Source organism: Pimephales promelas, chromosome 1 (assembly GCF_988280905.1).
Source record: "Pimephales promelas chromosome 1, fPimPro1.hap1.1, whole genome shotgun sequence".
In the NCBI taxonomy this organism is placed as follows: Eukaryota; Metazoa; Chordata; class Actinopteri; order Cypriniformes; family Leuciscidae; genus Pimephales; species Pimephales promelas.
The window spans coordinates 44,238,248-44,252,874 of NC_142769.1; the positions used below are offsets into that span (position 1 = coordinate 44,238,248).

Consider the following 14,627-nt stretch of genomic DNA (forward strand, 5'->3'; position numbering starts at 1 on the left):
TAACTTTTTTATTTAATCTAATTATAGGCATATAATTTTTACCACTCTCCACGCCTCCCATGGCATGCTCTGGCTCCCCACTTTGGTTAGATATATTGTTCATTTAATTATTTCATGTTGGTACAGTTCTTCTATCATTCTGAATAAATAAAAAAAAACAGTTAAATAATTTTGTATCGTTTTCCTGCTGTTTTTGTTTAGCAGCTGTGTCAGATTCAGTGCTGCTGTTATTTCATGTCGATAAAGTTCTTCTGTCATTCTAACTTTATAAGAAACAGTTAAATAATTTTGGACAGTTCCCTGCCCGTAACTGGAGAGAGAAACAGAGACCCTCCAAAGATATAATTCCGTTTCAGTCTTTTTGTGTATTAAACATTCAAAAGAGATAAATCAAGTTATAGGCTTACTGAGTCGCTGTCCACAGTGCCGCAGAAAAGCGCTGAAACGGATATGAAGGGGATTTTTTTTTTTTTTTTTTGCCTTACGGACGGGCCCATCCAGTTTTCTGAAGGCCCACCTACAATCAAAATCCTGCCGCCGCTAGTGCCCACAACTACCATTGGTCCATGGCGATGACATAATAGGTAGCTGTGGCTCTGAGGCTCCGCCTTCTTTGACGTGGAAATCTTTGTTCAGTCCGTCAAGGTCAGACATCCGCAAGTAAAAACACGAATACACTGTAGAGATGTTTTATAGCACAAATTGAAGTTGCAATTACAATTGAAAGAGACGCTGACACTGTTTTTCATGTTTAATACTGTAAATCTGCTTGCTTTTAAACGATTTATTGCATAAAATGCTATATAAATAAATGTGATGCGACTTAACTGGAGTGCCGAATTGCAGAGCTTGAGTATCTTTTCTGTAAGTATATCGACTCTGAAACTAAATTTGGTCACGATACCATCTCTGGAGTTCACCACATGACAGAAGCCATATTAGAGCCACATAAAGTTGGAAACTGATTAAAAATAGCGAGTGTATCCTCAAGCGGCCTGGTCCCAAGAGCGGCTCGGCAGATGCAGTGCTGATGCGGAAGTCAAGACAGGGGCTATCGTGGGGCCGTTTCTGAGAGGGGCCCCCAGAGGGGCCGAGCTCCCCTGCTTCTCAGTAGGAGCTAATGAATATGAACAGACAGAGGGCATATTGCCCAGTGTCTGTCTTGGCCTGTTTACCACAAAACTAATAGGACGCAGCTTTAAGCAAGAGGAACCCAAGGGAACCCATCTCCCTCCTGAGAGTAATTCAAGCACAACATATAGAAACTGAGAACTAAGGATGATGTGAGTAAAAGAGGAATAAAGGTGGAAAATAAAATAAAAACATACAGCCTTTATATTTGAAGTTCTTCTCTGCTTCCTAATTACCACAAGCGTACGAAAGCCACGTTACCAAAGGAAGTGAAAGCACTGACAAAATCAGGCAACAATTAGCCAACCGAGACCAATCAATGAAACAACAAATTAAAGGTCTTGTAAAAACATTGCCCGCAGCAAAACGCTTTCATTGTTCCAGAGGTGTGAATGACAGAAAGCCTGTTAACTGTGCATTACATTATAGCCTTTGCTCAATTTAAAGGGACAGTTCATCCGAAAATTCCAATTGTCCCAACATTTATTCACTCTCAAGTTGTTTCTAACCTGATATAAAAAAAAAGAATCACAGAGTATGATGAAAGCAGTCCTTTTGACACTACATTCAATGTCTTCTGAAGCCTTCTGTCATTCTGGCTTAACTTTCATTTTTGTGGGTACTATTCCTTTAAAGTGCCCCTATTATGCTATTTTAAAGGCTCCTAATTTTGTTTTGAAGGTCTCCTACCATAGGTTACATGCATTCAAGGTCAAAAACACATTCATTTACTTATTATATACATTGCAGCATGACCTCTTTTCTCACAGTGTCTGAAACGGTTCAATCAAGGATTCTCGTACGCTTTCAGAGCAGCGCAGTCTCATCCCAAGACGTCATATAAAAGACGTCTTGGGACGTCTTTTGACCATACGTCAACATCCGCCTTTTTAGGGTACCCTTAAAGGATTAGTTCACTTTTGAAAAAACTTTTGCTGATAATTTACTCACCCCCATGTCATCCAAGATGTCCATGTCTTTCTTTCATCAGTCGAAAAGAAATTTAGGTTTTTGATGAAAACATTCCAGGATTTTTCTCCATATAATGGACTTCAATGGGAACCGGATGGTTCAAGTATCAAAAGACAGTTAATAACTGTTTCAGATGCAGCTTCAAATGTCTTTAAACGATATCAGACGATGAATAAGGGTCTTATCATGATAAACGATCGGTTATTTCAAAACTTATTCCAAAAATGTAATTTTTATAAGGACAAATGCTAGCCTTGCTATATTCTGTGAGGCGCGTTTGCAACGTCACGTATTACGTAATTACGTTCAAAAGGTCACGGGCGACGTAGCCGAAAGTACAGAGTCAGTGTTTACAAGTTGAACGCATAGGTTGAACATGCAAACTAACTCAAACACCGTTTACAAAAAAAGGAATTAAAAGGAAAAACAACGATGTCGGACGATTTTGATTCTGTACTTCCGGCTACGTCGCCCGTGACCTTTTGAACGTAATTACGTATTACGTGACGTTGCAAACGCGCCTCAGAAAATATAGCAAGGCTAGCATTTGTCCTTATAAAAGTTATATTTTTGGAATAAGTTTTGAAATAACCGATCGTTTCGCATGATAAGACCCTTATTCATCGTCTGATATCGTTTAAAGACATTTGCATTTGCAAGCTGCATCTGAAACAGTTATTAACCGTCTTTTGATACTTGAACCATCCGGTTCCCATTGAAGTCCATTATATGGAGAAAAATCCTGGAATGTTTTCATCAAAAACCTACATTTCTTTTCGACTGAGGAAAGAAAGACATGGACATCTTGGATGACATGGGGGTGAGTAAATTATCAGCAAAAGTTTTTTCAAAAGTGAACTAATCCTTTAAACGTCGGTTAGATAACGTTATCGGATTCTAACCCTTCCCCAGATCTAAACCTACCCCTAAACCTAACCCGTCACCTAACTGACGTTAAAGGTAAAGCGTCAGTTGTATGACTGCCCGGGATCGTCAACAAACCGACGTTTAAGGGTACCCTAAAAAGGCGTATGGTCAAAACATGTCCCAAGACGTCAGTTATATGACGAATTGGGATGAGACTGTGTTATTCAGAGAGATACCCTGTTCTGATTGGTCAGATGGACCAGTCTGTAGTGATTGGTCTACCGCTTACATCATGTGTCATAAATGACTGAATTTCAGTTTAGAGGCTTCCTTATTACACTTGTATATAGAGTAATGCGAACAGTTACGATGATTGTTCATGGGCAGCCAATGAAGACAATAGGCTGGCATTATGTAAATTTTTTACAAACTGTAGGTTCGAGTAGGAAATAAAACTGAACGACTTGTTTCAGGCCGGTCTGGATGGGTTCTTTCTTTTGGGAGACAACAACTAAATTTATCCTGCTATACAGAACTTTTACATTCACAAACATCTACATAACACACTATAGCCCCTTTCACACAGAGAATCCAGAAAATACACTGATAACGAGTCCCGGGTTTTGTCCTATGTCCAATGTTACTAGGTTCCCAACACGGGACGTGTTGGCGTTCACAGAAGGATCCCAAGACATTTAATGGCAATTTTCTGGGATCAATGCAGTGTGTGAAAGCTGCTTATGTCAAAGATAATAATATCCAAAAAAGCATAATAGGAGCACTTTAAAATCATAAATATTGGATAAACATTCATAATCCTTAAAACGTCCTTAATCAAGAACAGAGAGAGAATAACAAATAGCTAAACAAATGGTAACCTACCTGGGGTGTGGATCCATCAAACCCTTCCTTACGGATGACCGTCTGGATGGACTTCAGGAGAGCATGATAGGGTGATTGTAACGGACTGTTGACATGAGAGAAGAACAACACTTTAGATGTAAGAGAGACCTAAATCTAGTCAAAGTAACCACCCAAAAAACACTAGCATTCACCCAGAAAACCTATAGCTTCATGGAGACTTTGACATAACTTTGGGATGAATTTAATTTAGCAGATCGAATAAATATGATCAAATCTCCATCATCAATGTGCACATTACTGTAAAGACATTTATTATGTTACAAAAGATACGCATTTAAATAAATGTTGGAATTCTATTCATCAAATAATCCTGAAAAAAATACCACAGTTTCCAGAAAAATATAAAGCCTTTTTCACATTTATAATAATTAATGAATTGTGTTGAAAATTCAGCTTGCATCAATGTGTCATTAAATTACATTTTAAAATATATTCAAATAGAAAACTGATATTTAAAATTGCAATAGAATATTCAGAATTATTTACTATATTTTTGATCAAATAAATGCAGCTTTAAGCATAAGAGACTTATTTTAAAAACCATTAAAACACACTACCGACCAAAAAATATAGAAGGGAAGTGTAAGTGTAAAATGCAATTCCATTATCATAAGTGCATGTGCAAGCAAAAGAGTGCTTCAATCTATCCGTTATTTTCCTTATTATTCATGCAAGGGTTTATTTTCAGCAAACGTGAATGATTATGATTATGGCTTCAGGTCGAAAGTTGATGATACCCGTGTACACTTCAATTAAAAGCACTGATGGCTGTGGTGGCATATGCTGCCAACATAAAGCGGGATTTGCTTCGGTATCACAAAAGCCTGTTGACATCAGCAGTAACCCTGGCAACCAACCGGTACATGTAGATGCAAGGAAATACATCACTAATTAAATCAAATGAAATGAAATGAAATTAATTAAACACTTTGGCACCTCCGTCAGCTCGGGGCGCTCCCCCTGAGGTCTGCGGTGAGTCTGAGTGTGCTGTGTTAACGGGACAGTGCTTCTGATCCCAGTGACACAGCGCTTCTATGTTAAATCAGGGGTAAGATGTGCAACTCCTAACAAGGAAGGTCAAAACAGTTGACCAGCTCTAAGTCACGCATTCTGTCTTTACTTTGTAGACCTTATAGTTGCACTTTAAATTCCATGAATGAAAACAAATAAATGGATTTATTTGAAGGAAGGTTAGCATATTGGCATATCTTGCAAGCAAAACATGTTATAAAAATCAGTATATTAAATTATTCAACAATAGACACACTAATGTTGAAAGTAAAGATTAGTAAAGTAATAACGTTGAGACTCATTAAGATATAAAAAAAAAATGTTTTAACACTTATTCAGTAAAGACTTTAAAAGAGTAGTTCACTTTAAAAAAAAAAAAAACTTTTGCTGATAATTTACTCACCCCCATGTCATTCAAGATGTCCATGTCTTTCTTTCTTCAGTTGAAAAGAAATTAAGGTTTTTGATGAAAACATTCCAGGATTTTCTCCATATAATAGACTTTACTGGGAACCAAATGGTTCAAGGTCCAAAAGACAGTTTCAGTGCAAACTGCAAACTGTTCAAAGGGCTTTAAACGATTCCAGATGATGAATAAGGGTCTTATCAAGCGAAACAAAAAAAAACAAAACAAAGTTTAAGTTTTATAAGCTCAAATGGTCGCCTTGCTCCGTTCTGTGATGCGTGTTCGTGACTCTCCTGTTCGAACTCGTTTATCAAAATGAACGAATCTTTTCCCAAATCAAATCGTTCATTTCGTTCGTTGAATGAACCACATGACACGAAAAAAGATTTGTTCATTTTGATGACTGAGTTCGAACAGGAGAGTCACGAACACGCATCACAGAATGGAGCAAGGCAACCATTTGAGCTTATAAAACTTAAACGTGTTATTTTTTTTTCCGTTTCGCTTGATAAGACCCTTATTCATCATCTGGAATCGTTTAAAGCCCTTTGAACAGTTTGCAGTTTGCACTGAAACTGTCTTTTGGACCTTGAACCGTTTGATGGCCAGTAAAGTGCATTATATGGAGACAAATGCTGAAATGTTTTCATCAAAAACCTTAATTTCTTTTCGATTGAAGAAAGAAAGACATGGACATCTTGAATGACATGGGGGTGAGTAAATTATCAGCAAATATTTTTTAAAAAAAGTGAACTCCTTTAACCATTACTAACCCCATGCCTTTGAACAGTAGTGCATACTGTTAAAAATGAAGACAAACGTATTTCGACACTTGTTGGTTTACCAATGTTAATATGTATTTTCTCTGTGTGAACTTACAATACAGTACACATACACTTTATGTATACTACATAATGTATGTACACACACACACACCTCCTTCATTCTGTCACTTCATGCTTTCCCTGTCATTCTTGCTCACAGCACGTTGGATTGACCACACTGTGCCACTCTGCATGAAGCTATGATAGCCATCAATTACTCGAAGATTGAGAACAGGATCTAAAACAGGCCCGTCACTGCCTTTCAGTTGTTTAAAAGGAAAAAAAAAAAACATCTATTGCATAATGCCAACCACAGAAACTCATTCTGAAATTGTTCTTCAGTTAAAAATAAAATAATAATTTGCTTTTAAAAGCAAAAATGAAGCTCATTTTACATTTGATAAAAGCACTTGAATGAAATATTAGTGTGAGTTATTAGTATGAGTTATTTGCATAATATTAGTATGAGTGTTTTGCGCAGGAAAGATTTTAGAAGTGGGACTGCCGTTCTAACAACTTCAAAACTGTGCATCTGTGAAATATCATGTGAAAGTTACAGGGTTTATCGGCTTTACATGGCTAAGATATGACTAGATATGCTTGGTTATAACTGCACCAAATAAAAAGCAGTTTTCTGACAGTCTCATGCTAACTTATGTTTAAGTCTCAAAGTTTCAAAACTATTTTGTGTGGGAATCAACACTGGGCTACAAATGCGGTTGATAGAATTGATGATAAATCAAAACATCATGTTATGCGTTTAGTCTCCCATCCTCGCACATACAAACAGTTCAGTAATATATATTTTTTTAATTTAAAAAAAATTACATAAATTTGGAAATATTTTTGTAATGTTTTTGAAAAATTAATTATGCGTGATAAAGCTGCATTTCATTAATTATTAAAAATAAATTAAATTAAAAATTCAATAAGTACATGTGAAATATTATAACAATTTAAAATAATTGTTTAAATTGTCTTCAGAGTCACAAATCACTCTAATATGATGATTTGCTGCTCAAGAAACATTTCTCATAATTATCAACGCTTAAAAAAAGTTGTTCTGCTCAATATGCATAATACTTAGTGTATGACTTAGGATTCTTTGATAAATAAAGTTCAAAAGAATAGCATTTATTTGCAACGGAAATCTTTTGCAACATTATACATTTAGTCACTTTTGATCAATTTTAATTTATTTTAGAAAAAAATCTTACTGAACCCAAACTTTCGAACAATAGCGTACAATTTCACGCTCTGATCCCAACTGACTGATCTGCTCCTTAATGGGGTAAAACACGTGTTTCCCTCTTGATTAAGACCTGGAGATGTGGGGGTGGAGGTTATCAAAAGAAGACCCGTCCCCATTGTGTCTGAGACAGAGAGACCGCAGCAGCCCAGCGGAGCGTGATCGCTTAAGGTGCCGTCCGTGGAGGATAAAGGCCGACAGGTGAGCTAATTAAGATCACAGTGATGTGAGCGCGAGGGGGACCAGAGGTAGCATCCGTCTTAAACAACAGGCTCCGCTTTCACCAGGAGAGCAATTTGTGCCAATTACGCCACGTAGTGAAACGGAGCGATTTAACAGTCTGGAAACGGCATGGGGCTTTTTATTCTATGAGCTGTGAAACACAGAAAGACAATGAGACGTTTTTCTGTATCTCAAGACATTTAGTAGTCGCTTAAGCTTGCTGATTAATTGATTTCTCCGAAATGGATATGAAGCACTTTTCGACATCGGTCCCAATTGGTGCTTTATAGCAAAATTACCAACATAGGCTCATTGCAAAATGTGCATCAACCATCATTTTAAACGTACCTATACATACAATACACAACAGTTTCCTTCTGAAATAAATATTAGAGGCAGTAAAACAATGATTATCCCTTAGTTTTCACACAAATAATGATTACAGGGGTATTAAGAACTTTCATACAGTTCCTTGCACAATACAGTTATGACCAGGGCTTGACATTAACTTTTTTGCTCACCGCCAGCCACGGCTTCTGGTTTTCCAAAGTATCTAGCCACTCAGTATTTTCAATGGCTCCAATTTTGACATCACTTGCATGTGGAATAACTGCCATTTAGATATTTTTTATATTATCTAATAAGCAGTGGCGGCTGGTGAAAAATATTTGAGGGGGGGCTGAATAAGAGGGGGGTCTGGGGGTCCCCCCCCAGAAATTTTTGAATTTAGTAGATGTGATTTCCTGCATTCTGGTGCATTTTAGGCCTTAGGCCATCCCCTTACCTATACCAATAAAATAACTTAAACCAGTCAATACCAATGGTCAAATAATACAATAATAATAATAACAGTTTGACAGTTACTGATAATGAACAAGTTGCATGTTTATTATGCTCTGTGTGCTGACAGAAAAAGTGCAAACGCATAATATTGATAAATTATAATATAGGTAATACACAAAATAATAGGTAATACAACAATCTAGTTTAATCAATCCCCAGCTGTAGATTACATATTTTTGACAAATTGACAATTGGATAATGGATAACAATGTGTTGATACTAGAGAAAGAGAGAGAGAAAAGGCTGTGAAAGAGAGGGTGGGACAACATTCTTAAGGGTAACACCCAAGTATGAGAAGAAAGTTGATTTTAACTAGCTCAGAACTTAAAAACATTAAAAACAAAGCAAACACACAGGTATTAATATTCCTATAACTATTTTAATATCAAATGTGTGTGAAACAGTGTTTATGTGTGTGTGAGTGAGTGAGTGACAGAGACAGAAAGGTCAATTCCCACGACTTACTTTACATTATTTCCACTCGACGTCACTGACGCTGCCATTCTGCTCTCATCTGAGGTAAAAAAATGTCCCGTGGTGCGCGTGCACGGTGCACTCCCCTAATCTGATACTGTGGGCGATATTTTCAGCGCCCCCAAACCATAAAATTTGACGACGCTGATTGGCGAAATATTAACTTTTTTGCATAGCAACCGGGGAACTATTGGCTTAAATTCCAGCACTGTGGGGCTGAGCGAACTGGCGCCCTGAGAAGACAGCCTATTGGCTATACTACTACACCAACATGATAAAAGAAACGAAAGTGAATACAAATATCATTCTGGTGAGTTCAAAACACTTTTCAAAGTAAAAGCATTATTAGCATATAATTAACATTGATTATTTTTCAAAATGATAAATTATAATATATATTAAAAAAACAGACAGACAGGTCGGAGGGAGGGCGGCGCCCCAGCGCCCTCTATGGGCGAGCCGCCCCTGCTAATAAGGTATATTAGGCTGCTGTCACTTTAAGACCTAATGCATGGATCCATTATTATGCTATATGCATTTTTTTCTCAACTCTGATTACATTCACTTAAAAAATAAGACTGTGTTAATGTGAATATTCACCAAGACTGGCATTTTCATATTATTTTGCGTGCACTTGACTGTTTAAAGGAGTAGTTCACTTTAAAAAAAAAACTTTTGCAGATAATTTACTCATCCCCATGTCATTCATGATGTCCACGTCTTTCTTTCTTCAGTCGAAAAGAAATTAAGGTTTTTGATGAAAACATTCCAGGATATTCTCCATATAATGCACTTTACTGGTAACCAAACGGTTCAAGGTCCAAATGAGAGTTTCAGTGCAGCTTCAAAGGGTTTTAAACGACACCAGACGATGAATAAGGGTCTTATCAAGCGAAACGATCGATCATTTAAATTATGAATAAACAAGTTTAAGTTTTATAAGCACAAATGCTCGCCTTGCTCTGTTCTGTGATGAGCGTTCGTGACTCTCCTGTTCGAACTCGTTCATCAAAACAAACAAATCTTTTTTCGAGTCATGACTCGAAGGGTCCTAGATAAGACCCTTATTCAACGTCTGATGTCGTTTAAAGCCCTTTGAAGCTGCACTGAAACTCTCATTTGGACCTTGAACCGTTTGGTTCCCAATGAAGTCCACGTTTTTCCAATGAGCCTAGGTTGGAAATTACATGACGACAAGAAATTCTTCATCAAATATATGTACTAGGAATAACGTCTATTGGTGTTCCTAGTACGAAAGCAAATCTAAAAGGCGTTCTAAAAGAGCTAATGGCTAAAAGCTTTACGATTGCATTATAACACGTCATAAAATCGTAATAAACCGAACACGGAGGAAGGAATGACGGCAAAATTCCAAAAGCAACACCTACGTAGGCTACGGCATCCATCACGTTGCTACCACGGCACAAGCTGTTCTGCGGACACAGTATCGCCACACAGGAACACATTTACGGATGCGAGTAAACATAGGCTTGGGAACACGGCCCCTTCACTATGGTGCTGTTATGCAGATAAACAATTAGAAGACCTCTCTGTTTGCGGACATAAAAAGCAGAGAGAGGCTCCATGAGGCAGGGGCTCCAGATTGATTTGTTTGCACTGTGGCCATGCCGTAGACTTTAATGCAACCAAAGCTCCTGCCTCCTCTACACGGGCACCCCTCGCAACCATAAAACAACCGCATTGCAAACACCATTGAAGACTCAACCCTGTCTCTGGCAGCGCTCGCAAAGACCTGGAAGCACAGAGACGTTTTTACGAAAACTTTTATTAGGCTGAACACCCATCATAAAATGAAATTGCAGACGAGCTCCTCAGAAACATGACATCAGCACTGAGAAAGCATTTTCTTCTTGGAGATATGTGACGATACTTAGCGCACTTATCATACTTGAAGTAAGGACGTGTATGAAAGATAAGTGCAAAAAGGCTGTGTGTGTGTCCAGTTATAATGTTTGGTTAAGCTGTCCCTAATCATAAGCATTCTTTTATGAACTTCCATGAGTAATAATAAAAGCACTGTCAGAGCAATTTAGATATTTACGCAAGAAAGGCAGATGCATTTAAAGTTGAATGCGCTCCGTTGTCTGATGCTCTGAAGATGACATATACATACACTTCCATTAAAAAGTTTGGGGTCAATAAAATAGAAAATTGGTTCTTGTGGACGATCAAACGTGCTGGGTAACACGAGAATGAACCTCATTGGTTCGTGCTGAGTGATTAAAGGAGTAGTTCACTTTAAAAAAAAAAAAAAAAACTTTTGCTGATAATTTACTCACACCCATGTCATCCAAGATGTCCACATCTTTCTTCATTCGAAAAGAAATTCAGGTTTTTGATGAAAACATTCCAGGATTTTCTCCATATAATGCACTTTACTGGTAACCAAACGGTTCAAGGTCCAAAAGACAGTTTCAGTGCAAACTGCAAACTGTTCAAAGGGCTTTAAACGATTTCAGACGATAAATAAGGGTCTTATCAAGCGAAAAGGTCGCTCATTTTTTTTTTTTTAAATACCAAAGTTTAAGTTTTATAAGCTCAAATGGTCGCCTTGCTGTTCTATGACGCGCGTTCGTGACTCTCCTGCTCGAACTCGTTCATCGAAATGAATCTTTTCCCGAGTCAACTCGTTCATTTCGTTCGTTGAATGAACCAAATGACATGAAAAAAGATTCGTTCATTTTGATAAACGAGTTTGAACAGGAGAGTCACGAACGCTCATCACAGAACAGAGCAAGGCGACCATTTGAGCTTATAAAACTTAAACTTTGTTATTTTATTTTTTTAAATGAGCGATCGTTTTGCTTGATAAGACCCTTATTCATCGTATGGAATCGTTTAAAGCCCTTTGAACAGTTTGCCGTTTGCATTGAAACTGTCTTTTGGACCTTGAACCGTTTGGTTCCCACTGAAGTCAAAGTAAAACAGTAAACAAGTAAATAGTCAGTTTATCAAAAACCTTGACATAGATATCTTGGATGACATGGGGGTGGGTAAATTATCAGTAAAAGTTTTTTTTTTTTTAATGTGAACTACTCCTTTAATTACAGTATTTAGAAGTTTTCCCTTTAATATGAATTGCATGACGAAAATGTGAGTTATATATCACAATAAAACAAATTGAATTATTCTGTTTATTTGTTAACTCCAACTCTACCAACATATCTAGATTTAAAATGAATCGCGAGGACTTGTTTCCCTGGGTCACATGACCATAAACGCTTAAATGACTTCTTTGAAGTGACCATCGCATGATCCCTTCGCAAACGCACTTGTGGAAGGGCCCTTCATGAAGACATTCAGCAACTCGCTTACCTTTAGAAATGGCGTCCCCTTTTCGAAGTACCCTTCAGGAGTGCAAAAACACATTTTGGAATTTGCCCCATAAAACCATGCGTAGAACACAAAACTGATGTGAGCATCCTCTAAAACCTTCAGATGACAAACAGCTCATATCTCCGTCGAGGTTACCGAAAATACACCGATTCTGTTCACACAGCTCGGGTTTTTTGAGAATGCGGTCTTGAAAATTTCCAGGTGCAAGTTTGGTGATAGGATGTGGTTGTCACTCCCGTAAAGAACCGTAGCTGTGTGTGAATGTAACAGTATTAAGGACTAAAACACCTACTGACAGCCATATTCCTCTGGTGTGTGAACGTGGCCTTATTTACCTTGATTCAGTGGTTACTGGTGTTTCCTGTAGCTGATAAAAACTGTGGCATTTGGCTGTTTGCCGTAGCTCAGGCTCCATGGTCTTGGATACGTCATAGTAATGACCAAACCTCAATGAGGACCCCAATGCAGTCTATAAAAAAAAGTGGTTTATTTTAAAATACTATACAATTGCTATCGATCAGGAAACATGTTGACCTGCAATTTTATTACACTGTAAAAAGTGATCAGTTGACTGAAAATTAAAGGGTTAGTTCACCCAAAAATGAAAATTCTGTCAGTATTTACTCACCCTCATGTTGTTTCAACCCCGTAAGACCTTCGTTCATCTTCGGAACACAAATTAAGATATTTAAGATATTAAAATCGCTCCTGCATACAGTCCATAGGCTTCTTGAGGGACTGGCTCTTGCTGTCCTCGAAAAGTCATTAAAGACATCGTTAAAATAGTCCAAGTGACTACAGGGGCTCAATCTTAAGTTTATCAAACGACGAAAACACTTTTGTGCGCAAAAAAACAACAAAAATAACGACTTTATTTCAACTATTCGTCTATTTCTCCCTCTGCGCGAGTCAGGTTACTAGTTTAATAGCGTAAGCTTCTGTTATTGTACGTCACACGCATCACACACACATGACCAGCGTCGGCCAATAGTGAGCCTACGTGTGACGTAGCTCTACGCAATCACACTACGTTAACTGACTTACAGGCTCATGGAGAAGGAAGTGAATAGTTGAAATAAAGTCGTTATTTTTGTTGTTTTTTTGCGCACAAAAGTGTTTTCATCGTTTGATAAACTTAAGATTGAGCCCCTGTAGTCACTTGGACTATTTTAACGATGTCTTTAATGACTTTTCGAGGACAGCAAGAGCCAGTCCCTCAAGAAGCCTATGGACTGTATGCAGGAGCGATCTTAATATCTTAAATATCTTAATTTTTGTTCCGAAGATGAACGAAGGTCTTACGGGGTTGGAACAACATGAGGGTGAGTAAATACTGACAGAATTTTCATTTTTGGGTGAACTAACCCTTTAAGCAACTAAACTTGCTAAAAAAATTAAGTAATACTGAATTGTAAAATTCACATAACTTATTTTATTTCAATTAAGCATTTAAAGGCAACGGGTTTACTATTTTTTTTTTATTTTAAGTAAGTGAACTGAACAGTTTTTACAATGTAGAAACCCTCACTGATGCAAGTGACAAGAAGTTATTTTTATACTCTCTTTGCACAAATGTACAGTCATGTTTTTCCTCATTCATGATCATTTCCCCCTGAAATCATTGTAAGGCATTTTAGATGTACAATAGTCCTTAATAAAGTGCTATTTAACAAATTCATACATTTAACGATTGTTGCAAGTGTAAGAAACCCAGATGATTCGTTAAGCCATTGAAAACACAATGCCTCTCTGACAAGACTGACTCACTTAGTCTTAGAAAAACTCAGCTGTACGCAGGCAGACGTATTCCTGAAGTTGTGAGGGGGTCTGGATTTTTTGGAGTTTCTAACGAGCAGTGAGGTGAGCCCCTAATCTCCTCCTGAAAGTTCGAAAATTGACGGCTTGGCGCTCAACCTCGTTTAGTGGGCAGGTCGGGTCGACCCCTTTAATGTTACGGGATGGGTTTTGACTGACTGAACTTTGATCTGGTGTCTCCATTGATAATGGGAAACGAGGGGGACGCTCTATGTTTAGGATGCAAATCCCTTACTAGATTTACTGGTGCTTTGTGAAGAGGACAGAGGTATGATAAAGGTTAAGGAGGGTAAGTATCCCCTCTGAGATGGGGAGGAAGAAAGGGTGATGGGGGAAGAGGAAGAAGAGGATGAAATAAGAAAATAAGACTGGAAATTTCCCATTTTTTTAAAAAAAACCTTTGCTGATAATTTACTCACCTCCATGTCATCCAAGATATCCATGTCATTCTTTCTTCAGTCGATAAGAAATTAAGATTTTAGATGAAAACATTCCAGGATTTTTCTCCATATAATGGACTTCAATGGGAACC

The 14,627-nt window shown here is 37.7% G+C and overlaps 1 protein-coding gene across 2 annotated transcripts in view; it reads right to left on the bottom strand.

Moving 5' to 3' along the window:
• elp4 (elongator acetyltransferase complex subunit 4) overlaps nucleotides 1–14,627 on the bottom strand; it is a 97,290-nt gene that overhangs the window by 70,160 nt on the left and 12,503 nt on the right. For both annotated transcript variants that reach the window (XR_016168265.1, XM_039659328.2), the window contains exons 5-6: nucleotides 12,616–12,749; nucleotides 3,853–3,937 (exon numbers count right to left, since the gene is read on the bottom strand). Coding sequence is in view for 1 of the 2 variants with exons in the window: in XM_039659328.2 (XP_039515262.2) it covers nucleotides 3,853–3,937; nucleotides 12,616–12,749 (219 nt within the window). In the remaining variant the exon portion in view is untranslated. The remainder of the gene's footprint in view (nucleotides 1–3,852; nucleotides 3,938–12,615; nucleotides 12,750–14,627) is intronic.